The following is a 26,740-nucleotide window of genomic DNA, read 5'->3' on the forward strand; positions in this document are numbered from 1 at the left end:
AAGCCTGGGTATGTGAGAGATAAAGGCTAGACGGCCTTAAATAAGGCCTTAAATAATAAACAGCTGGGAAAAGTTCTAGAGAACTGAGGTGAACCTTTAAATAGCCTGTCTTGGTAGTCGGCAATCCATGTGGTTATCTCCAATCTGTATCAGGTGTGGAGGATCCAAATCCATATCACACACGCTCCCCTTCACACTACTGAAGACTCTGGCATTTCAATGAGTTTCTCCCAAGGCATGCAGTAAACCAGGAAATTTCCTAGGTACCTTACTCCAAGGTCAAAATCTAGCCTTTTGTATCTTTCCACACAGACTTTAACTTGGAGCAGTGTTGCATATGTGTGATTGTTATTAGCATGCACACAGAAGTAGATTGATTAATGTTAAGTAATATTTTTCAAAAGTAACTTCATATTCCCATTGCATGTAGATCTATTTGTATTTATTTTGTTCTTTGTCCAAGGTTCTAATATTGCATAAGTCTTTATCAAGTAGGTTCTTAATGATAAATGCAAAGAGGGATTTGCTAAAAGGAATACTTCTGTTGGTTTCCTTTAGTAATTGGCCTCCACATAGAACTGTTACTGTCAGTAGCAGCCTTCTGGCCATGAGAATGGAGTTAATCCCTTATGTCACTCTAGATCTGTTGTCCAATTCTTCAAAATTCTGTCTTAAAAGAGTTTATTTTATTGCACCTTGTCAAGTGTTTAATGAAAATCCAACCATACAATGTCAGCCACTTATTTTCATTCACTAAATGAATATCTTTGTTAAAAATATTCAAACAGGTTGTTAAAAACTTTACCTTTTCAGAAGACATGGTAAGAATTTTTAACTAATTCTTATCAGGTGGTTATGCAGAACATCTTCAAAGTTGTCTGCTAGCTACTGACATAATTAAAGTCAAGTGATCCGATGTGAGTTGTCCTAGATTTGAAACATTAATTCATTCCACAGACATGTAGGCTTTTATTGAGTAGTAAGTTATATCTACTTCCTAAATATTCTTAGTTTGAGGTGAATTGTTTCACTCAAAGTGTTGTGAATGTTTGGAATTTTCTACCATAGAGGGTACTGAATGCTGCATAGTTGTATACAATTAAAGTTTTGGGGATAAATGTTTGGTATCGCAAACAGTCAAGGGGTATGGGGAGTAAGCAGACAAGTCCACGATAGCTATGATCTTATTAAATAGCAGAGTAGACATGACAGACCAAAGAGTTTACTACTTTTATTTCTTGTATTCTTGTGTTGGTATGTTTTTCTGCCATCCATACCATATTGTTTTGAGACCAGTTACTCATGTCACATTTAGTTTGGCACTTAGGGACAGAGCCAGTGCTATATCACATTAGAGCTTAAAAATGTGTTGCTGGAAAAGCGCAGCAGGTCAGGCAGCATCAAAGGAATAGGACAATCGACGTTTCGGGCATAAGCCCTTCTTCAGGAATGTCATTTCTGAAGAAGGGGCTTATGCCCGAAACGACGATTCTCCTGTTACTTTGATGCTGCCTGACCTGTTGCGCTTTTCCAGCAGCACATTTTTAAGCTCTGATCTCCAGCACCTGCAGTCCTCACTTTCTCCTATATCACAATGGGTAGAGACATAGACAGAGACCATTAGCAAAATATCTCTTCCAAAAGCTGGCATTTATTTCAATCTGTCATGAAGAATCTTTCCACAGACCTAAGGAGTACTTAATGGCCCGTGAACATCTAGCCAAGTTACAAAGCATTTTTGCTATTGCTGCTGTAGTTATCCACTACCTTCCTCTCCTGTGAGCTTTTGATTGCTCTGATAGCAGCTTTTGTTACCTTTGACTGGGTTCAATTCCTGCCTCTGCTCTCCCGAGAGCTAGCTGTCTTCAGTCTGTATAAATATCTTTTTCTTTAGTCTGATCTATCATCGTACATTTAGTCATCTTTGTTTTATTTTGCCTCGTGACCTTTTGACTTTGGGGACATCCAGGACTTGCATTGGGCTAGTTTAAGAAGTAGTCAATATGCTTCCTTTATTGGGAATTTGTTACTGAACAGAGTTGTACCTGTTGTAATTTAGGACATTTGGGAGTGCAGAGAAATATTGTTTTTGACACAATCATTCTCTTGTTTAAACACTGAAACTGTTCATTTTTCAGATCTCACTGGAACCAGGCGTAGTTCAAGATGTGCTTGCAGCAGGAAGTCACCTTCAGTTACTGGAGCTGCTGAAACTGTGTTCCCACTATCTAATCCAGGTAACCCAACACTAAAATTCTTTATTCTTAAACTTTGAAATCGTACAATGCAATGAGATGAGGATCAATGTCCCCCCACTTTTTTTTTATTTTCCATCCATGGGAGAAATTAAAAACAAGACACTGTGGATGCTTGAAATCTGCAACAAACACAAACCATTCTGGAGCAACTTAGCAGATCTGGCAGTAATTGTGGAGAGAGAGAAACAAAGTTATTGGTTTGAGTCCAATGTGACTCCTCTTTGGAACTGAAGAGAGGTGGAAAAGTCCTGAATTTAAGGATGTTGGGTTATTGCAGAGATTGTTAAACAGACAGACAATACACCTTTAAGACAGTTATGTAAAGTCATATATGAAGTTCCAGTTTAAAGATAAAGGGCTTGCTTTTATTCACACACTCTCTGTTCAATGAAGTAGTGTAGTATTGATCAAACAGACAACTATGTACAATAACATGCGTAAGCATGAAACCCAACTATGTATAAGACTGTGATGTTATAGCAACATAAATAGTAGTATTAATAAGACGTGTCTCAACAAGAACTTAATCTTTGTGATGCACATTATGTGAACTGACATATGGAGCAGGACTCAGGCAATGGAGAAACTCCTTTAGGGTGGTAACAAGCAGCTACCAATATTTGATGATGACATCTAGGTACTGGCTTTCAGCCTGCGAAGGTGATAGCACAGTGACAGTTTGGAAGAGTTTTCTTCTTAAAATCATTCCTCATCCTCTCACTAAGTTCAAAGCTGAGGTTCCGACTACAATCGAGACTAAAGTGTTCGAAACTGAAGTGAAGCAAGAAACATTTGCAAGTACTCACTCTCTTTTAAAAATAAAAGGAAGAGGTCACAGTTCAAAAGTGGCGAATGATAGCTCCAAACTACCAAAGCACCCAAGAACAAAATACCAGTCAATACACATTATTATTACATAAAATGTTTTTAAAATTCTTACCTATGTCTAGACGTTGGTCTGAGAAATCACACAAAAATACAAAATTCACTTGCATATTGTCACCACTCACATGATGATGCAAGGAGTAATTGCAGATCTATGACTGTTCATTTTAAATCAATAACAAAAGGAAAGAAATACCAAGAGAAACGGAAAAGGCACTATACTGCAAAACAGATTTTTAGATAATTTTAATCAGTCTGTTAAAACATCTTACGACTTACCCATGGAACCAGTCTGACTTGAACCTGACTCCCAGGTAGAGACACTGCCACTGCATCACAAGAGTCCTCAATGCAGAGTTTTATACCAACACTTTTGATAGCATAGTAAACTTGGAAACAATATCTGAACATAGATTAACATTGCATTGACATTTTGTGAAATTTCAGTTACTTAAAGAATCCATCTTTTTTACTTAAATCAACAAATGAAGAAAAACAGGCAGTTAAATTCTTATTGCTTTGGGAAATGAACGATTAAGAAGAGACACATCATTTGGTATTTTTAATGATGTCTTCAATAATTGTGACATTTTACAAAGTATTAGAAGATCAACTCAACGTCCAAGTCAACTTCAACATACTTAGGCTTGAGTTCATGTCACATTAGTAACAGCCATGTGAAACAATCTATCAGTTCATAGGCAGATGTCAACATAAAGGAAAGCAATGTGATTCCGCTGGAGGTAACTTAGCTGAAAAGCTTATGGAGCTGATCAGTACCTCTACATGCATCAAATCCTTCAGAAAGGTAGTTTTAGACAAATCCAAAGTATATACCATTTACACAGTGCTCAGGACAACCCAAATTGGAAGCACTTTCATCAAAAATATTCAAATCTTGTCTGAGATGTTGCTTGTCTCATTCACTAAGACCATGTCCAGTTTTTTATGACATACGTATGTTACATCCTACAAGAGTATATTGGGCTACAATGTACAGGGAATAACCTGCCTAGGGAAAACCAAAGTACAGCACAATGCTCCACAGTTGCATGTGGAGAAGTGTCAACCAAGGAACAGGATAGCACACAAACATGTCAACAAAGTCCAAAGGATATCTGCAACATTACAGTTTATAGAGCCCTGTCAGAGAGCAGACATGCTCAATTTGATACACCACATAGATTCTGTCAGAAAAGTTGAAGCTGTAATCTTCATCCAAGTCATACACCTCAAAAACAATAGATAGCATGTACTAACTACCAAGACTGGTACTGTTGCAAGTGCAAATATAATCTCTTTATGCATTTTACAAGACCTGAATATGATGCAGTCCACACATAAGCCAACTGTTTTCAAACGAGTTGGACATCCTTTGCATTAGGTTTGTCCATCTCAAATGGCATTATGGCTTATCAGGATTTTACTTTGTTTACTTTGGTTACTATAGATCTATAAGCATTCACAGTTGTATAAATGGTTACTTTCCATAAAGGAACAAATCTGTTAACACCTAAGATTCCAAAATGTAACATCAAGTCTATTCATAAACCTCAACAATTTTGGGTGGTCTGGCAGGCTTAAAAGTAAATAAATCTCCAGGCTGGATGAAACATATCCCATGTTGTTGAGGGAGGAAAGGGGGAAAATAGTAGGGGTATTTACAAAAATTTCCCATTCCTGTCTGACAACAGGAGAGGTCCTAAAAACTGGAGGACAGCTAATGTAGAATCATTATTCAAGAGGGGAACAAGGGATAAACCAGGAAACTACACAACCAATCAGTCATAGAATCATAGAGATGTACAGCTTGGAAACCTTTGGTTCAACTCGTCCATGCTGATCAGATATCCTAAATAAACCTAGTCTCAATTGCCAGCACTTGGCCCTTATCCATCCCAATCCTTTCTATTCATATACCCATCCAAATCCCTTTTAAATGTTGTATTTGTACCAACCTCCACCACTTCCTCTGGTAGCTCATTCCGTACATGCACTGCCATTTGCATGAAAAAGTTGCCTCTTTGGTTCCTTTTAGTTCTGGACTCTCCCACCCCAGGGAAAAGACCTTGTCTATTTGCCCTAACCACATCCCTCTTGATTTTATAAACCTGTATAAGGTCACCCTTCAGCTTCTGACACTCCAGGGAAAACAGCCCCAGCCTATGCAGCCTCTCCCTATAACCCAAACACTCCAACCCTGGCAACATCCTTGTAAATCTTTTCTGCACTTTTTCAAGTCTCACATCATCCTGCCTATAGGTGGGAGACCAGAATTGCACAGTGTCCAGAAGTCTAACTAGTGGAAGCAATTCTGAGGGACAGAATTAATCTGCAATTGGAGAGGCAGGGATCAAGAACAGTCAGTGTGGTTTTGTTAAAGGGTAGTCATGTCTGACCAACTTGATTGAATGTTCCAAAGAGGTAACCAGGTATGTAGATGAGGGCAATGGTTTTGATGTAGTCCACTTGGACTTCAGCAAGGCTTTTTATAAGGCCCCACATGGGAGACTGATAGCAAAAGTAAGAATTCATGGGATCTAAGGAAATTTGGCACATTGGATCCACAATTAGCTGAGTGGCAGGAAGTAGAGGAAGATGGTGGGGAGTTATTTTCTGACTGCAAGTCTGTATTCAATGGGGTCCCCCAGGGGCCAGTGTTGGGGTCACTCCTGTTTGTGGTTTATATAAATGATTTAAACTTAAATATAGTTGCCGCAAGAGGCGGCACGGTGGCTCAGTGGTTAGCACTGTTGCCTCACAGCGGCAGGGACCTGGGTTCAATTCTAGCCTTGGGTGACTATCTGTTGGGCATTTGCACATTGGGATTCCTCTGGGTGCTACAGGTTTCCTTCCACTGTCCAAAATCGAGCAGGTCAGGTGAATTGGCTATGCTAAATTGCCTATAGCATTAGGTGCACTAGTCAGAGGGAAATGGATCTGGGTAGGTTTCTCTTTGTAGGGTTGGTGTGGAATTGTTAGGCTGAAGGGCCTGTTTCCACACTGTAGGGAATCTAATCAAATCATAGGAGGATCGATTAGTAAGTTTGCAAATAGTCCAAAATTTGGTGCACTGCTTAGACTACAAGAAAATGTATAGACGGGCTGAATGGTGGAAAATGAAGTTCAATCTGGATAAGTATAAGGACATGACAAACAAAGCAAGGGCCTCCTCCTCCACCACCAAATTCAAGCCACCCAACAACTGGAGAATGAAGGCCTCATCTTCTGTCTTGGGACCCTTCAACCACACAGCATCAACATCAACTTCTAGTTCTCAAATCTCCCCTCCACCCACCTCATCCCAGATTCAACCCTCCAACTTTGCACAGGTAGGACTTGATCTGTCCTACCTGTCCATATTGCTTCCCACCTATCCACTCTACCCTCCCCACCATCGTATCACAACCATCCCTTGGATATACCTATCGCTTTCCCAGCTACCTTCCTCCATCCCCAACTCCTGTTTATCTCTCAGCCCCATACCACCACCCCCTTCCACTGCTCCCCAACTCGCCCACCACCATTCCTGCTGAAGGGCTTATGCCCGAAATGTCGACTAACCTGCTCCTTGGGTGTTGTGCTTTTCCAGCACCATACTTTTGACACTAATCTCCAGCTTTTGCAGTCCTCACTTTCTCCTAAAGCAAGGGAATAAATGAAGAATGGTAGGGCCTTGGGAAGCTCCAGTGATCAGACGGATCTTGGTGTGTATGTCCACTGGACCCTGAAGATATCAAGACAGGTGGATAAGATGGGTACAAAGGCAAATGGTATACTTGCCTTTATTAGTTGAGGCATAGATTACAAGAGTGAGGAGGTTGTGCTGGAACTGTTTAAAACTTTGGTTCGGCCACAGCAATAGTATTGTGTGCAGTTGTGGAATCCACCTTATAGGAGGGATTTGATTACACTGAAGACCGGTTAACTTGCTATGCACAGAATGTTGCCTGGCCTGGGGAGTTTCAGTTTCAAGAGAATTTCGACACATTAAGGTTGTTTTCCTTGGGGTGTAGGAGTTTGAGAGGGTACATGATTGAGATCTATTGAATTATGAGGAGCATTGATAGGATGGGCAGGAGAGAATTTTTTTCCCCTTGATAGAGGAATCAATGACTGGGGCATAGATTGAATTGAATTGAAGAGATGTGGGGAAAAACGTTTTTACCCAGAGACTGGTGGGAATCTGGAACTGGTGGTCTTTAAGGTAGAAACCCTCATTCATTTATAAAGTATTTAGATGTGCACTTATGATGCCAAAGCTTGAGCCAAGAGCTGGAAAATCAGTTCAGAATAGCTAGGTGCTTGTTTTGAGTGGTGTAGATGCAATGGGCTGAAGGGCCTTTTTGTGTGCTGTAGATTTCTATGACGCTAATTCTCTTGAACTCCTAAGAAATAAACTGTATTTACTTTTGTGCCGAATGTCATGTTGTCCAGTGGCCCAAAACTCCTGCTCCTGACAATTAACTCCTGACAAAATTTCATATCTTACCAACTCTGTCAACTAAGCACCTCCTCCCTGCATTCTGCCTGCAGCTGTCTTCTCCTGAGTCATTGCCTTTCTCAACTCACCTCTTTCCTCTCCAAGCTCCACAAAAAATGCAGCCTCATCCCTAACTTGCTGCAATGCTTTTTTCTCCTGATTGCTGCCTCTCCCACGTATTGCTTACCTCCTCAAACAACCTACTCATTGTCTCTGCAGTGCCTCTCCTGCTCGTCACCAGTCTTCCACTTGCCACCCTCATCTTTTGGCTCAACATCTCCCTTTTGCTTGTCATTTCCCTCTCATAAATGTTGAAAGGACAAGGGCAGCAGATGCATGGTAGCTCCACCACCTGAAAGTTCTCCACTATGCCACGCAGCATCCTGACCTACAAGTATATCACCATGTCTTCACAGTCACTGGTTGAAAATCTTGGAATTCCCTTGACACCAACGCTCTGGATGTATCTACACCAGATGAACAGCAGTGGTTCAGGCACGTGACTCAATCCCATCCTCAAGGGCAGTTCGGGATGGGCTACAAATGCTGGCCCCGTCACTCACATTCACATCTCTGAAATAAATAAAAGCTGTGTCGGTAGGAAATGACAATTCCAGAGCAGTTTAATTCAATGTGAAATTGATTTGTTGTGCACTTATTTCAGAATTTAATTCAGAATCTAAAAATAAGCATTTAATTATCTCTGTTCCACAATTGCAGAAATATAACCTTCTTTGTATATTTATGTAGGTTTGTATTGTTTATCATTTACTCCTTATACCTATGGCGATTAATTTTGTTTATTGTTAGTAAACATTGAGAAACAAGAAGGCCATCACAAACCTGAACAAAGGGTTTTAATTGAAGATTGTTCAGTTAATTCTTGTGTGCCAATTTTCATGGAAAAGAAATCTGAACATGTCATTGTTACTGATCTGCTAAAAATTAAGGACAGAATTGCACTTATCTCTGATAAGCGTGGCCAGTTTTTGTTTTATTTGAAGTGCTGTGTCAGACAACATATCTGTGAATTTGGAATGCAGTAATGCTGATCTAGGTACTGGGTTAGGACTGAAGGGAATGATTCTGCAATCCTGGGGAGAGTGGCTTGGAATGCTGTGCATACAAATGCACTAATACAATTGAAGTGGGGAGATGACCTTTCTGAATCTTGCAAGGTCAACTAATTTTAGTAATTTGTACATGCTCCCTGTGCAGCTGGAGTAATGTGCAGGCATGGAATGACTTGTGACCTGCTGAATCCAACCTCTCCAATATGAGATGCATTTTGTACTTAAAATAATAGTGCAAAATGTGGATCCATTAACACCTGCTTTTTGGGCAGGTCAAGTGCCCGAAAATGTCCGAAATATGGTCAGCAATGCTCAATCAATCTTTTGGTGAGGGTATTAGAATGCTCACTGTAAGTATTTGTCAAAAATATGTGGAGTAGGCAGGTCATTACGTGAATCTATGTGTAAAGCTGACTTGTCTTCTGCTGTACCATTTCCAAGCTCAATGTTCAAGCTGATGCCCTTTACTGGGTTTACACAACTGACCTAATAATCAGCTGAAAATACCCCAAAATTGTACTTTTTGACAGAATCATCAGCTATTTTCGGGTCTGTTGCTCATTGATTTCTGCTGGTTATTGCTGTGATTGTTGGCAGCATTTGGTGATTACTAGCATCCTTTACAGTTGTCAGTGCCTATAGGAAGTGGAGTGGCACGTAATGAAAGGCTGTCCTGTTTTAAGACCTTCTGTAAGTGACTGTGTTGGAGACAAACATGTAACTGTTTAGCTGTGTCCTCGTCAGCCCACATGGTGTGTTTAGGATGGTGCTTTTTTTTGTGTGCAGAAGTGAATGTCAGTTATATTTTACAAAAGCATTTGTTTTGTTTTGCTTTTGTTGTTGATTTATGCCTGTTACCTTTAAAGTGGAAGTGCCAGTGTTGGACTGGGGTGGACAAAGTCAGAAGTCGCACAACACCAGGTTATAGTCCAACAGGTTAATTTGAAATGCCAAGCTTTCAGAGCATTGCTGCTTTGTCACCTGATGAAGGAGCAGCGCTCCAAAAGTTTGTGATCTCAAATAAACCTGTTGGATTATAACCTGGTGTCATGTGACTCTTGACTTTGTTAATTTTAAATACTGTGGTGCCTCAGAAGTGAATGCCTTCTTTGTTGTGGTTTTAGGTTCAATGAAGCTGTGAAGCTAACCGAGGAGATTAATAAATTTCTAAATTTGAATTTAAACAGGTCCGACTTTAACAAGTCCATATCCACCAACACAAAGACAAAAGGCAAGTTGATATATGATTGCATCAGTAAATAAAGGAGGTATGAGAAAAGGTGCACCTAGAAGACAAAACAAACATCCTCAAGAAAATCTCTGGAGCAACCCTTGAAAATAAATATCTATATTTAGCTCCCGATTGTACCATTTTAGCAGATTGTGACTAATAGACTACAGTACAGTTGCTGGTAGCAAGTCAATACCGCACTAATGATGTCAAACTGAGAGAGGTGCAGTAGTTATGTGCTCTATGGAGCCTCTACAAATTACAAATTACAAATGCATAACTTCAGCAATCCTAGGAATCTATCAGAGCTTAGATTGCTGGGCTATTGTGTGCCTTGTGAACCCCATCCTATTTTGGGATCTCAGTCATGATGGCAGTACCTTATCCAAGAGGATGCCATGGCTGCAGTACCGTTCACATCATCCTCTCTGAAAAAAGCTCCCCAGGGGCTGGTATCTTGTTACCAAGTCCCTTTTATTTACATATGGAGAGTCATTGACACTGATCCAGCTGCTCAGAGCCAGCCCTCAGAGTGAAAAGACCCTCTGACACTCCAGTTTATATCTGTCAGCCAGGACTCCATGTTTGGTACAGATTATTAGCCACAATCAGGCTGGCTGACCTGTTACAATCACTACACTCTCAACCTCACAAGTAGACAGTGTCAGAAGAGACATCAGGAAGTCTATTTGCTCCAGGGCCAAGTGAGGTCCTTCACTGGTCAGTTAATGGTATGGAAGGTCTCCTTTCCCTCAACTCCCTGTATCCTCATTGAATCTAGCTCCCAAAATGCCTCACTAAGAGTTTGCCACCTGGCTGTTGTGGTAAGTCCGCACTCTGTGGCCCCTCTTCTTTGGGGAGCATGCTGTTCCAGCAGCAGCAATGCAGGTAGCTTGCACCTGACTTTTCCTCCAGTGCTTAAAATTCTGCCCATTATGTGTGGTTGAGTGTGTTTGGGTGAACTTGTGTGCAAGGTGTGAGATATTCTTCTAAAGCTTACATTAATGTGAAGTGTTTAAGGGTGCGCTGGAACATATGTATGTGGTTCAGTTAATCGAGGTTGTTGACAGCTGTTTGATGGTGGCTAGATGAATGGAGCAGTGTCTGAGACTAGTAACACAAGTAGGATATAGCATTGAAGATACACTGGCTAACCTTGACCACTTGTGTGACGTAAGTGAATTTCCTTTGATCGTCATTCCCAATTTAAAACTAAAATAGAGGTGTTAAACCAGTGAGCCATAGCAAGGAGAGAAGTATGCTGCAAAATTCTTGCAACATCCAAAGCTATGCCAAACGACTGCGTTGAAGTTTCGCATTACGCATGCAAGGAAGGTAGGAAATCCACTCTCTATGCAGTCAAACTGCGCAGGTCCAAATATTCAACTTTAGCGCGTGTAATGATTGATGATTGTATCTCCAGAATGAGAAGAAACTTTGCATGTGTGATAAAGAGGCATGAAATTATTGAATGATTTTTGAACAGGTTTGTCTGCCTGCCTAAACATGTTTCCACTTTAACATGGATTTTAAAGTGAATATTTTTGCAAAATTTCTTTTGCCCCCTTACCTGAATGTCTCATCTGCTGAGAGAAGTTACTGAATAGTTAAGTTGAGCAAATTTTGAAAATGTATCTACTTTGCCATTCGTTGAGATCATTGATAATCCTCAACTCCACTATCCTGCCCTTTCCCTTCACCTCTAACTCCCCCTTAACAACTAAACATCTGTCTATCTCAGCCTTGAATATACTTGCTATCCCAGCCTCTACAGGCCTCTATAGTAAAGAATTCCACAGACTCACTAACCTCGAAGTGAAGAAATTCCTCCTCTGCCTTAAATATGTGACTTCTTATTCTGAGATTATGCCATCTGGTCTTAGACTTTCCCTGTAGGATTAACATGTCAAATCCCCTCAGAATTTTGTACATTTCAATAAATGCCACTCTGTCTTCTAAACTGCAGTGAATACCAAGCCCATCAACTACTCATAAGGCAGTCCCTTCATATTTGGAATCAGCATTTCTGTTAAAAATCTTTCTTCTGTGTAAACATCTGAGATCTGTGTGCAACACCGACTTTTGGAACTGGAAGTCAGTGCTGTGAATCTTTGGCGTGGTGACTTTGAAGAAATTTGCCCTAAATCAACTTGGACAACCCTCTGTGGACTGCTTCCAATGCCCATATCTCTACTTTGGTAATGAGACCAAAACTGTTCACTGTATTCTAGGTGAAGTCTAACTAGTGCCCCTTACGGTTTTAGCAAGGCCGCCTTAATTTTACACTCCCATTTCCTTTGAAATAAACCCAGTCAATTCAGCTGCCTTCCCTATTCCCACTAAACCTGGATGTTAGCTTTTTGTGATACATGCATGAGGACCTCCAAACCCCCCTCGAGTGCAGCATTTTACCTATTTTCTCAATTTCAATAATATTCAGTTCTTCTATTCTTCTTGGTAAAATGCTAGTCATGATTTGGAAATGCCAGTATTGGACTGGGGTTTACAAAGTTAAAAAATGCACAACACCAGGTGATAGTCCAACAGGTTTATTTGGAAGCACTAGCTTTCGGAGCGTCCCTGCTCTGAAAGCTAGTGCTTCCAAGTAAACCTGTTGGACTATCACCTGGTGTTTTGTGATTTTTAACTTGCTAAAATGCATAACCTTATATTTTCCCACATCATGTTCCATCTGCCAAGTCTTTTTACCAACTCACTTAATCCGTTTATATCCTTCTGTAGAGTCTCAGTTTCATCCAAACCACTTCTCAACTATTTTTGCCATCCACAAACCTGGCAATGATAAATTCATTTCCCTCATCCAAAACTGGCAAATAATTGTGGGCTCAGCGCTGATCCCTCTGGCACTCCACCAGTTGTAGGTTTCCATCTTGAAAATGCCTCCTTTATTCCAACTCTCAGCCTTCTATGAGTTAACACATTCTCTATCCATGCTAATATACAACCTGAACACCATGGGTGTTATTATGTAGCCTTACCTTATCAAACAACCTTTGGAAATCTAGATATATTGCATCCACTGGTTCCCCTTTATCTATACTGCTTGTTACCTACTCTAAAATTTGTCAGACATTATTTCCTCTTCATCAAGTCGTGCTGACTGTGCTTGAAGAAGTACCTTTTGACATACTCTACATCATTTAGAACAGTCTCTAACATTTTCACAATGACAATGTTACGCCTATAGTTCTTTAGTTTTGTCTAATTTCCTTTTTGAGTGAAGGTTTTATGTTAGCATGTTTGAAATTGTCTGGAACTTTTCTAGGATGTAAGGATTTTTGGAAGATTACTACATGTGCATCCATCATCTCTGTAACTGTTTCCATTAACATGATCTGATACAAAATCAGGTATTGAGACCTATCGGTCTTTAGATTAAATTAGATTAGATTCCCTACAGTGTGGAAACAGGCCCTTTGGCCCAACCAGTCCACACCGACCCTCCGAAGAGTAACCCACCCAGACCCATTTCCCTCTGACTAATGCATCTAGCACTATGGGCACTTTAGCATGGCCAATTCACCTGACCTGCATGTTTTTGGACTGTGGGAGGAAACCGGAGCACCTGGAGGAAACCCACGCAGACACGAAGAGAATGTGCAAACTCCACACAGACAGTCGCCCGAGGCTGGAATCAAACCTGGGACCCTGGTGCTGTGAAGCAGCAGTGCTAACCACTGAGCCACCGTGCCACCCAATCCTTAGGTTTTCTTTCCTCTAAGTGATAGCTATTGTATTAATTTATTCCCCTTTTGCTCTTTAGTCATTTACGATTTTTGGAATGTTATTGATGTCTTCTGCAGTGAAGAGTAACACAAAGTATTTAGTTACATTTTCAGCTATTTCCTTGTTGCCCTTTATTATTCTCTCAGCCTCATTCACTGTTCTTACAACTGTTTTGATGACTGCAAAACAAAAGATTTCAACAGCATGTCTTTTGTTCAACAGTACGTGTTTTCTAACCAGGAAATGTTGTTTAGCATGTTTTTCTTTTTTGGTACACATTAAGAGTGCTAACTGAGGGATAGATGTATTGTACCATTTGTCTACGTAGCTATGTCCTCTCACTGTCTTTGACTGTGTGTTTGGAGGGTCTCCTGCTCCCCTGTAGATAGAGGACCTCATGTACAGTATTTAAGCATCCCGGAGCTTCTGCATACAACATGTTGTGTGATTTGTTTTACCACTGTTTCCTGGGTCAGAGTCACTTTGGGAATGACTGCGAATCACTGCTCCACACACAGTGTTATTTATGAGCTATACAGGGCAGTCAATTTGTGGAAAAAAGACCCAGCATCAGGTCATAGAGTCATAGAGATGTACAGCATGGAAACAGACCCTTCTGTCCAACCCGTCCATGCCGACTAGATATCCCAACCCAATCTAGTCCCGTCTGCTAGCACCTGCCCCATATCCCTCCGAACCCGTCCTATTCATATACCCATCCAAATGCCTCTTAAATATTGCAATTGTACAAGCCTCCACCACATCCTCTGGCAGCTCATTCCATACACGTACCACCCTCTGCTCGAAAGAGTTGCCCCTTAGGTCTCTTTTATATCTTTCCCCTCTCACCCTAAACCTATGCCCCCTAGTTCTGGACACCCCCACCCCAGGGAAAAGACTTTGTCTATTTATCCTATCCATGCCCCTCATAATTTTGTAAACCTCAATAAGGTCACCCCTCAGCCTCCGACACTTCAGGGAAAACAGCCCCAGTCTGTTCAGCTGCTCCCTGTAGCCCAGATCCTCCAACCCTGGCAACATCCTTGTAAATCTTTTCTGAACCCTTTCAGGTTTCACAACATCTTTCCGATAGGAAGGAGACCAGAATTGCACGCAATATTCCAACAGTGGCCTAACCAATGTCCTGTACAGCCGCAACATGACCTCCCAACTCCTGTACTCAATACTCTGACCAATAAAGGAAAGCATACCAAACACCTTCTTCACTATCCTGTCTATCTGAGACTCCACTTACAAGGAGCTATGAAGCTGCACTCCCAGGTCTCTTTGTTCAGCAACACTCCCTAGGACCTTACCATTAAGTGTATAAGTCCTGCTAAGATTTGCTTTTCCAAAATGCAGCACCTTGCATTTATCTGAATTAAACTCCATCTGCCACTTCTCAGCCCATTGACCCATCTGGTCCAGATCCTGTTGTAATCTGAGGTAACCCTCTTCGCTCTCCACTACACCTCCAATTTTGATGTCATCTGCAAACTTACTAACTGTTCCTCTTATGCTCGCATTCAAATCATTTATGTAAATGACAAAAAGTAGAGGGCCCAGCACCGATCCTTGTGGCACTCCACTGGTCACAGGTCTCCAGTCTGAAAAACAGCCCTCCACCATTGCCCTCTGTCTTCTACCTTTGAGCCAGTTCTGTATCCAAATGGCTAGTTCTCCCTGTATTCCCTGAGATCTAACGTTGCTAATCAGTCTCCCGTGGGGAACCTTGTCAAATGCTTTACTGAAGTCCACATAGATCACATCTACTGCTCTGCCCTCATCAATCTTCTTTGTTACTTCTTCAAAAAAACTCAATCAAGTTTGTGAGACATGATTTCCAATGCACAAAGCCATGTTGACTATCCCGAATCAGTCCTTGCCTTTCCAAATACATGTACATCCTGTCCCTCAGGATTCCCTCCAACAACTTGCCCACCACTGAAGTCAGGGGCTCACCAGTCTATAATTCCCTGGCTTGTCTTTACTGCCCTTCTTAAACAGTGGCACCACGTTTGTCAACCTCCAGTCTTCCAGCACCTCACTTGTGACTATCGATGATGCAAATATCTCAGCAAGAGGCCCAGCAATCACTTCTCTAGCTTCCCACAGAGTTCTTGGGTACACCTGATCAGGTCCTGGGGATTTATCCACTTTTAACCAATTCAAGACATCCAGCACTTCCTCCTCTGTAATCTGGACATTTTGCAAGATGTCACCATCTATTTCCCTACAGTCTATATCCTCCATATCCTTTTCCACAGTAAATACTGATGCAAAATACTCCTTTAGTATCTCCCCCATTTTCTGTGGCTCCACACAAAGGCTGCCTTGCTGATCTTTGAGGGGCCCTATTCTCTGCCTAATTACCCTTTTGTCCTTAATATATTTGTAAAAACCTTTTGGATTCTCCTTAATTCTATTTGCCAAAGCTATCTCATGTCCCCTTTTTGCCCTCCTGATTTCCCTCTTAAGTATACTCCTACTTTCTTTATACTCTTCTAAGGATTCTATCCTGTCCATACCTGACATATGCTTCCTTCTTTTTCTTAACCAAACACTCAATTTCTTTCATCATCCAGCATTCCCTATATCTACCAGCCTTCCCTTTCACTTTGACAGGAATATACTTTCTCTGGATTCTTGTTACCTCATTTCTGACGGCTTCCCATTTTCCAGCCGTCCTTTTACCTGCGAACATCTGCCTCCAATCAGCTTTTGAAAGTTCTTGCCTAATACTGTCAAAATTGGCCTTTCTCCAATTTAGAACTTCAACTTTTAGATCTGGTCTATCCTTTTCCATCACTATTTTAAAACGAATGGAATTATGGCCGCTGGCCCCAAAGTGCTCCCCCACTGACACCTCAGTCACCTGCCCTGCCTTATTTCCCAAGAGTAGGTCAAGTTTTGCACCTTCTCTAGTAGGTACATCCACATACTGAATCAGAAAATTATGTTGTACACACTTAAGAAATTCCTCTCCATCTAAACCTTTAACACTATGGCAGTCCCAGTCGATGTTTGGAAAGTTAAAATCCCCTACTATAACTACCCTATTATTCTTACAGATTGCTGAGATCTCCTTACAAGTTTGTTTCTCAATTTCCCCCTGACTATTGGGGGGTCTATAATACAATCCCAATAAGGTGATCATCCCTTTAGGTCAATTATGCATTTTTTAAAAATCAGAACACAGTACTTCCGTTCTCACAGGTACAATTTTGACAGTATTAGGCAAGAACTTTCAAAAGCTGATTGGAGGCAGATGTTCGCAGGTAAAGGGACGGCTTGGGGAAGCCACTACCTATGTTGCCACCCCCTCATCCAACTTAAAGTGCAATGAATGGGAACGAACGTCATTCAAATGAACAGACAGCATGAAGTTGATAGACTCCCTGAGTCGTAATCAATAGACATTGACATCAATGGATTCCTGGCATAGCTATCATAAACCAAAAATATTGCAGGACAGAAGGTTTTATTTATTCAGGGGATATGGGCACTGATGTTTGGACCGGCATTGATTGTCCTTTCCTAGTCACTGTTGAGAAGGTCATGGGGAGCTGCCACCTTGAACCGCTGGTAACCACAGAGAGTAGATTTTAATTTTGAAATAATTTTAAGAACAGCGACTGAAATGGTCTAATGGAAAGGTAACTCCAAATGTTGAAGTTCTAAACTGAAAGAAGAAACTTAGACAACACTGCAGGTCACTCAGCATGTGCAAGTAGGAAACAACAACTTGCATCAGAAAAGTTACTTCCATTTAGAAAAACAACTGTCATTACAATGTTGCAACTAGAGATTAATGGATTCTCATCCAAAGAAGGAAATACTAGAAGGGGCAATCAAAGGCTTGGTTTCAGTCCAGAGTGTAGATAGACCTGAAACAGTGTTCCAAATGTGCAAGTGTTTCAAACTTGTGGAGAAAACGATGGCTTAAATTTCGCTGATTTTTACCTGGAACATTTTGTGAAATATTCTCATCAGAATTTCAAACAATCAGCTGAGAACATATGGACAGTGGAATGGGCAAGACTCATTGTCTCGAGTTTTGGATGGTGATAATATCGTGTAGCCATTGTGTACATTGAATATTGCATGTCAAATAGCTATTTTTGCTAAGGAGAAAGCATGTGGATGAGGAAAGTGGGTAAAAGCATGCACAGTATCTTTGGGAGACTCCACAGGAATTCCAAAAAATAGAGTTATAGATATTTGTAATCAGTGTGTTCAGAAATGCGATAATACACCTCTGGAGTAGGTGGGACCTGAATCTGCGATTCCTGGTTCAGAGTCAGCACACTACCACTAAGGTTATATCGGGAGAAAGGGTCTTTCTGTTTTGGCCAGAATGGCAATAAAAAATATTCAGGAGCTCCTTGGATGATTTGAAAGAGGAAAAGCAGGATGGAATGGGGAGAGGGGCTTAAGGAGGCAGTTTCCATTTGTGAAATTAAGCATGATTTATATTTTCCCTCTAGATGATCTTGCAGGCGTGGGTGGTAGAGCAGACTGAACCCCAGTAATACTTGATATGGTCCAACCAGATCTGGTGATGGATAGATAATCAAGCTGTTCAGATTGCTGTAGTCTACACTCCTTGGTTTTGACAATGTGAAGATGGGAGTGATAACAGAGTGTCAAGTGTGACAGGAAAGAGTTCAAGGTGGTATTACAGATGAAATAATCAACAATTGGCAGGAATGAGCAATTGAGAAAACTAATTGTTGTAGGAATATTATTTGAACTGGGGAGTGGGGGACAAAAGCCAGGATTTTGACAGCTTTGACACTTGACATTGTGTCTTTCATAGTGACTAGGAGAATATCTGTCTTTAAAGTGATAAGTTTGGAATTCTGCCTGATATACAGTATAATAATATTATTAAGAATTTTTGAACTGAGGTTAATGGCAAAGTTAATGCAGTATAGGAATGGGGGTCTCAGTGATTTTTTTTATTGTTTGAGATGCATATCCTTACATTTTCATGTTTCCTTTATCTTTCTCTAAGACACATGTCTAAAATAACACTATTTTTATATTTAGCCAAATTTATTTTTTTTAAGGAGGGAAAAGTGATCAGACGTGTTATTTTAGCATAACAGTAGTTGTATTATTGTGTTTCAAAGCAATATTTTATTTGCTTTGAAATGGAAAACGTCCTGGTCCTGATAGAGTCCTGACCTGAAACATGAACTTTCCTGCTCCTCCAATCTGTCTGACCTGCTATGCTTTTCCAGTTCCACATTTTATCAACATTTTCATCAACCTTGCACCATTTATGGTCTGTTGCCTTTTCCTGTTCTTCTATCAGCAGTTAAAGTCAAACACCAGTAGATGGCAGTATGAACTCATGCTATGCGGGAAATCTGGCATTGTCATTTTGTTTTTGCAAAATATTTCTTTTGGGGGGTGGAAGGGGTTGTGGTGCATGAACAAGTGACCTTATTTTTGCACATTAAGTTTACTTCTGCCATTGTATACAGTTTGCATTCTAAATGTTAAAAAAGGCTAGTGGCTTGTTTCTATACAGTTAATATATTACCATTTATCAACATAATCGTTTATCATTGTGCATTATAAAACTAGTCATTTGTTATAATTTGAATGTAAATTGCACTTAGGTTTTACAAATAAGGTGACAGACTTGCATAAGAGAAATTGCAGGGTTCATCTCCTTTCTTTCATACTTCATTCATTAGGTTCTGAATTAAATACATCTTATTAAACAAGGAGCATGTCCAATGATGATATTGTAATGGCAAATTACTCTCCCCATTATAAGTATATTTTTAATTCACAGGCATTAATTTGTCATTAAGAACCATTAGTTTAGCACTTTTATGTGGTGAACGTGATCTGTTAGAGTGGCTTGCTGTGATACATGCAATGGCTACTCTTGCTGTATTACCCTGCAGCTGCTTTACATTATTAAAGAAAGATAATGAATACATTGCAAAGTCATTGTGATGATCAGTGGGTTACAGGGATTATCCCATTGGTGAGCAATGACCTGGTGATAAAGAAGCAAGTGGGTTATTAAGTTCTTGCAAGCATGTTTTCTACTTCAATAATTTTTCTACTGGCCAGTTTCAGTGCATTGAGTAGTCCTAATAAAATAAGGCAAATTATTAAACTGTAAATTTCAGATTAGAACATTTTGGAATTGTATTTTTTGTGTTGTACAACTCCAGGCCTAATGGGTTGAGGACAGAGAGGGTGGCTGCATATGACGTTTGCAATGTGTAAAGGTCAGATTTTATGGTTCACCTGTAAAGGCAAATTCTATATAACATCCCTGTTAAGCAGGCTTATTATTGTCTTCTGATTTTTAACTCTTATGTCATAGCATTAGTAACAATAGTAAACCGCTCAGCTTCATGTTTCTACATGCAATTGCCTAACAAAAATGTCTCCCTGACAGATTTGAACATATATACCAATCTAGATTTATAGCCTTTTGGGAAACGAGTTCTGGATTTCCACTCCCCTTTATATGGAAAGAGACCTTTCACCCAGAGAGTGGTGAGTCCGTGGCATTCTCTGCCACAGCTAGTGATTGAGGTCAAAATATTGAATGTTTTCAAGGAGGCATAAGGCGCAGCTCTTAGGGCTATATGGGAGAATGCAGAATAAGATACAGAGTTGGACGATCAGCCATGGTCATATTGAATGGTGGAACATTGCCCAGTACTGCTTCTATTTTCTATGTTTCAGTGAAAAACAAAGCTCCTGATTTTCACACTTGACCGTTATTATTCTAGAATATCCTTCCTGTTTTTGGATTTTCCCCACCTGAGGCAATAGTCTGCCACATTGGACACCCCAATTTTGAGTAAACATTCTGGAAATAAACAAGACAGCAGATTTGAATAATATTTTATAAATGAGGTATAAGAAGCAAAACATAAACAAAGGGACTACAGATTACGCCTGCTAATTATAGAAGGGATGACCATGACAGGAAAAAGAAACAGGGATGAGATAACATGGATATAACTGAATCATACTCAGTGACAAATTATTAACTGAACATCAACTTACAAATGAGATGAAGATACAAAGCGGGGAGAGTATAAAATATTTTGCTGTGCTGCTGTTGAGAGATGTAGCACTCTGGATATTGAATGGTCAAGTTTGAGAGAGTCAGAGCAGAAACAAAACAATTATGAGCTTCCTTGGGTAATCAGTGATTCTTTCCTCAGATAAGATAATAAGAGGAGCAAGAATGGGCCATTTGGCCTCTCAATTCTTCATGTGCCATTTAAAAAAAAAAGCTTGTGGTTGGTCTGATTATGGCTTCAACTCCACTTTTCAGATAGCCCCCAACTGGAGTTGGAAAGAGTAGTAGCAGTATTGGATATGGTATTTAGCAATCTAATAGGGTGATTAGTGAAGTGAAAGTTGGCAACATCTGGGTTCCCAGAAAACATATGATATTGCATTCTGTTGGTGCCAAAGTAAGAACAACATTACAGACCTTTGGCAGTGTGGACTTGCAAGTTTTGAGAAGAATCGTAAGTAAAGTTAATTATGAAACAATATTGCGAGGGAAAGAAAAGAAAAATGAACTAGATTGAAAGAAAGTGATTTCTGCTTTTTACAACACCTGTACAGTTACCGTAACTACCAGAAAGTTAAAGAAGAGGAATACATTTTCTCCCATTATTGTAGATGATCAGAATAGTATGTGATCCCAGCCGAAGGAATGAATTCTGGCTTTATAGACTTTTAAAAAATGCTTTTAAATATGATGGGGTGGTCTTCTAACCAAAATAAATGCATGGGTTTGGTTTTGACAGTTACACAGAAGTTTATTATAACTAAAGAAATTAAAATTTTAAAAATGTGGCTCAGTGGTTAGCTGAGCTAACAGCACCAGGGACCTGGTTTGATCCCTCGGACGACTGTCTGTGCGGCATTTACATATTCTCCTTGTGTTTCCTCTGGGTGCTCCGGTTTCCTCCCACAATCTAAAGGTGTGCAGGTTAGGTGGATTGGCCTTGCTAAATTTGGGCAGCACGGTGGCACAGTGGTTAGCACTGCTGCCTCACAGCGCCAGAGACCCGGGTTCAATTCCTGTCTCAGGCGACTGACTGTGTGGAGTTTGCACGTTCTCGCCGTGTCTGCGTGGGTTTCCTCCGGGTGCTCCGGTTTCCTCCCACAGTCCAAAGATGTGCAGGTGAGGTGAATTGGCCATCCTAAATTGCCCGTAGTGTTAGGTAAGGGGTAAATGTAGGGGTATGGGTGGGTTTCGCTTCGGCGGGTCGGTGTGGACTTGTTGGGCCGAAGGGCCTGTTTCCACGCTGTAATCTAAATCATTGTCTTCAGGGATGTGTAGGTTAGGTGCATTAGTCAAGGGTAAATATAAAGTAATCCGGTAGGGAAATGGGTCTGGGTGGGTTGCTCTTCAGAAGATTCGTATGGACTAGTTGGGCCAAATGGCATATTTCCACACTGTAGGGATTCTGTAAGTAACACATTTTGAAAAATTTGAAAACACAGAAAACAAATTCCTATCTATTTCCAAACACCATCGCTTACATTTAATTAAAATCCCGAGATAAAAGAAAATTCCCTATCCAATCTGTGGGTTGACTTAATTGCTTCTTCTCAGTTCTTGCCCGGTATGTCTTGAAGTATTTTCTTTTGAATGCTATCACAACTGAGATCTTAGACTTTCTCAGCTTTGAATTGACTCTGGGGTTCTAACCAACACTCCTAATATGGAAATTTTTACAAATAGCAAAACTTCCTTAAGATAATTTATTCCCTTAACTGCTCTGAACAATCTCCTTTTCTGGAAAATACTTACTTGACTCCAGTCCAGCCTTCTTCAAACTGAACCCAAATGCTATTGAACTGAATTCGTTTTAAACTAGAGTCTGATACAGCCAATCCCCTGTTGTAAACCTCCACAGTTTAGACAAACTTCCATTAATATTTAAGGGGTCCTTGCAGTTACCTACTCCCTGACACGTATGAGGTTAAGACCATAGTTGCCGAAGACTAATCTAAGAATTTTTAAATCTGTTCAAAATAGATGAACACCCATATGTCTTAATTTGAAATCCAAAGTCTAAAAATTAAAAAAAAATCCCACATCTTTCATCACAAGGCATATTAAATAGACTATTTTCATTAGTTGCACTTGAGGACTATAAAAATTCTGGTGATTATAAATAAGGTTAAGGAATTCATAATGCATACTGATGTTTAATCTGGTAGTTAATCCTTTATCCTAAATTCCGAAAAGCTCCGAAATTCGAAGTCTTTCTCGTGAAGTTTATTTTCTCCATAACAAGGTGGTTTGGCATACAAAAAGTTATCCCACTACCATACCTACCCAACCTACATCACTCAGATGTGTCGTGGCAGCATGGCCCAGCACTGGCGGGCATCAGTTCTGTGTCAGCGCTCGTTGTACTCTCACGTGCATCTGCTGCTCGGTAAGGTATTTTTTGTTTCACTGTGAAAATGTCATTTATTCTGAAATCTGAAAACTTCCAAAATTTGAAAACCAGCTGGCCGTGAGGGTTTCGGATAAAGGAGTGTGTACCTGTATTAAATATTCTCATTGGGTGCTGGATCAAATAAAATTTGTCATTGCATCCTTGAGAATTTAAACAAACTTTTTTTGTTTATTAAGGAGATAGGGCATCACTGGCTGGGCCAGCATTTATTGCTAGTCCCTAGTTGCCATTGCGAAAATAATGGGTCAAAAAGTGTGGGACTGTTAAAGCATAGTAGGTCAGGCAGCATCTAAGGAGTAGGAGTCAACATTTCGAGCATGGTGAAGAGCTTATGCTTGAAACATCAACTCTCCTGCTCCTCAGATGCTGCCTGACCAGCTGTGCTTTTCCAAAACCAGACCTTTTGACTCTGAACTCCAGCATTTGCAGTCCTCTCTTTCTCCCAATTGAGAAAACAGTGGTGAGCTGTCATGTTAAACTGCTGCAGTCTATTTGGTGTCGGATCGACCCACAATGCCATTGGGAGGGTGTTTCCTGATCTTGACCCCGTGATTCCAAAGCATTGTAACATGTTTCCAAGTCAGGATGGTGAGTGCATTACAGTGCAGCTGGTCATGTTCCCATGCATCTATGGCCCTTGTCTTTCAAGATGGTAGGAACCATGAATTTGGAACTTTGATGAACTTCTGTGAGTCATCTTGCAGATGATGCACATTGCTACTACTGAGCACTGGTGGTGGATGGTGTGAATGTTTATCGATTTGGGTGCTGAACAAGTGGGTTATTTTGTCCTGGATCGTGTCAAGCTTTGAATGTTGTTGGAACTTCACTCATACAGGCAAGTATGGAATCACAGTCCTGAGTTGTGCCTTGTTGATAGTGAACATGTAATGAGGAGTCAGGTGAATTACTTATTACAGGGTTTCTAACCTCTTACTTGCTTTTGTAGTTATTTGGCTAGTACAGTTCAGTTTCTGGTCAATAGCAACCCACAGGATGTTGATAGTGGGGGAATGCAATAATGGAAATGCCATTGAATGCCAAGTGGCAGTGGTTAAATTCTGGTGTTTGCAGATGGTCATTGTCTGGTATTGGTGTGGCATCAATGTCAAACTAATAATATAGTTATTTTTCAGGGTTCAGTAAATACTGGAGTAGTGTCCAGGGAATAGAAGTTAAGAACAGGCAATTAGCAGCACCAATCTTATTGTAGGCATTTTTCCATCCTTATTACTCGATCAATTGAATTGATCAAGACAGTTTTCATCTAATCTGTATATAAAACAATCTTTTTATTAGTATTACATGAGAAACTTTGTCAAACAATTTGAAATAATGAAAGTAGTTCATTACCTCACTAATCACGTCAGTGTGTTCCAAACCTCTCTGTCATTCATATTATTCTCACTAATCACAATCTCGAGGTAACTTTCGGATAGTAAGTTCAAGAACAAGAAATTTCTTCCAGCAGAAATAAGCCTCAGTCTAGACTTTTGAGTGTGGATATGTATTAATTCAACATCAATTTTTTTCCAGATAAAACATAACACTTATCAATATATAACCGTAATATAACTATCATCTTGCATGCATTAACTTAAAGTCTACAAAATAGATTGTTTTCTGAGGTTTGAACTCTTGATTCAGCTGATCAGGGTTGCAGACAAAAAGTGATTACTTTCTTTGCAAAGTAACAGATGAAATTACTGTTTCAAAATGGATAGAATTAGGCAATATTTCAGGGACTAGGAATTGACCATACATGTTCTGAGTATGGGATACAGTTGATATTTCTGAATAATTTCTCTTCATAATCATGAGACTACTTTGATATGATATCTATGTTGAACATTATTTTGTCATAGAACATCAAAAACAAACTAACGTAGTGATGTTTTTTACTGTTGCCACCAGGGAAGGAGGACGAATTTGATCACCCCTTTTTAAAAATTCCTTCTTGGCCAGTTGCAACAATTTTTGTTTTAAACACACAGCTGTCATTACTACAATTAAAATAGAGTTTGTGGGAAAATGAAGGAGCCAATCACCAAGGTTTCTTTGAGTCAAAGAAAGTAAAATTTTATTATGTATTAAATCCAAGGAAGAAAAATAACATCAAATACAAACAAGCACAAATATGTTTGAAAGGATGAGTATAGATGGGGGAATAAAAGTTACATGATTTAAATATTCTTGAGGTGTTAGATTTTGACCCTTAGAACACAGTTGCAAAATTCTCAACAATAAATATCATTGAGCTGAATGATTTCCTCAATTTGCTTTTTCACTGGTTTCTGCAGCCTGAGATTATGAAAGAAACAGGCAGAGGGAGAAAGAGAATCTTCCAGTTCTTCCTTACAAATCCATTTTCTTTCCTTTCTGCTCTGCTACCTTAAAGCAGTAGAATCATGAGTTTAAAGTGAGAGGGGAAATGTTTAGGGGAGATATCTGTGGAAAGGTGAGGGTGGTGGGTGCCGGAAAGCGTTGTCAGCGGAGGTGGTAGGGACGGGGACGATAGTGTCATTTAAGATGTATCTAGACAGATACATGAATGGGCAGGGAGCAAGGGGATACAGACCCTTAGAAAATAGGTGGCAGGTTTAGATAGAGGATCTGGATCAGCACAGGCTTGGAGGGCCGAAGGGCCTGTTCCTGTGCTGTAATTTTTCTTTGTTCTTTATTCAGTAGTTGAAACATAGTTTAGTGTGTTTTCCTGAGTCTAGCTGCATTCCAAGTGGCAGGGATACTTTCATCTCCAAACATTTAAAATGATCATACGAGTATGAATTAAAACAGGAGGTGCAAATCTATTGACACTGTCTCAGTTGCCAGGTTTCAATATTTTAAGGAAAAATAATAGTCATCTCTGTCCAAACAATTCTGTTTATTCCACATGAGCATTTCTTCGTCTGTGGTCAGGTGACCACAGCAACAATTTGAAGTCCAAGTTCTTTCCATTTTAAAAAAATATGAAATGTTTCCAAGTATAACAATCAGATGACGGAAGTTCAAATTTTATTCTATATTTATTAGTGTTGTAAAATGGTATAATGGTTGACAGAACATTTTGTGCACTTGTGTCCTGGATTGCCCAAGAAAACTCAGTATAAAGGTGAAAAAAAGGCACAAGTCAGTTCTGCATTAGTTATTTTTTCTTGCAGCTAGGAACTTTGGCATTCATTTCCACACTGGAGCAACAATTGTTCCAGGTCTGGAGAACAGAAGGATTCAAGAGTAGCAGAAACAGCAAATGTCACAAAGACTCAGTTGAATAAAGGTGAAGGAAGGAAATTAAGGACTGGGGAAATGCAGTTTTTGATAAATTAAAGAGTAGGTTATTTCTGATATTTTACAAATCATTTAGATAATGAGCCACATTTTAATGCTTGTTTATAGGAGACACAAATGAAGTGCACCTCACACCATAAGTCAATTTATAATGAATGATATAAAATCTGAAAAGGTTACCATTTTTCAATCATTAAATGTGTCGCTAGCTAGTGGCATGACATTCTCAAGCAACTACAATGTTGGGTGAAAGGTAATGAGGAAAAGGCCTCATTCTAGGTTGTCTAGTTTTTGCA

The 26,740-nt window shown here is 40.0% G+C and overlaps 1 protein-coding gene across 3 annotated transcripts in view; it reads left to right on the forward strand.

Moving 5' to 3' along the window:
• Positions 1-26,740, forward strand: part of klhl32 (kelch-like family member 32) — a 312,283-nt gene that overhangs the window by 137,355 nt on the left and 148,188 nt on the right. For all 3 annotated transcript variants that reach the window (XM_043685379.2, XM_043685376.2, XM_087981512.1), the window contains exon 6: positions 2,139-2,237. In XM_043685379.2, coding sequence (XP_043541314.1) covers positions 2,139-2,237 — 99 coding nt within the window. The remainder of the gene's footprint in view (positions 1-2,138; positions 2,238-26,740) is intronic.

The sequence above is a fragment of the Chiloscyllium plagiosum genome, unplaced genomic scaffold (genome assembly GCF_037043375.1).
Source record: "Chiloscyllium plagiosum isolate Xiang-an unplaced genomic scaffold, Cpla_swu_hap1 HiC_scaffold_3, whole genome shotgun sequence".
NCBI classification, from domain to species: Eukaryota; Metazoa; Chordata; class Chondrichthyes; order Orectolobiformes; family Hemiscylliidae; genus Chiloscyllium; species Chiloscyllium plagiosum.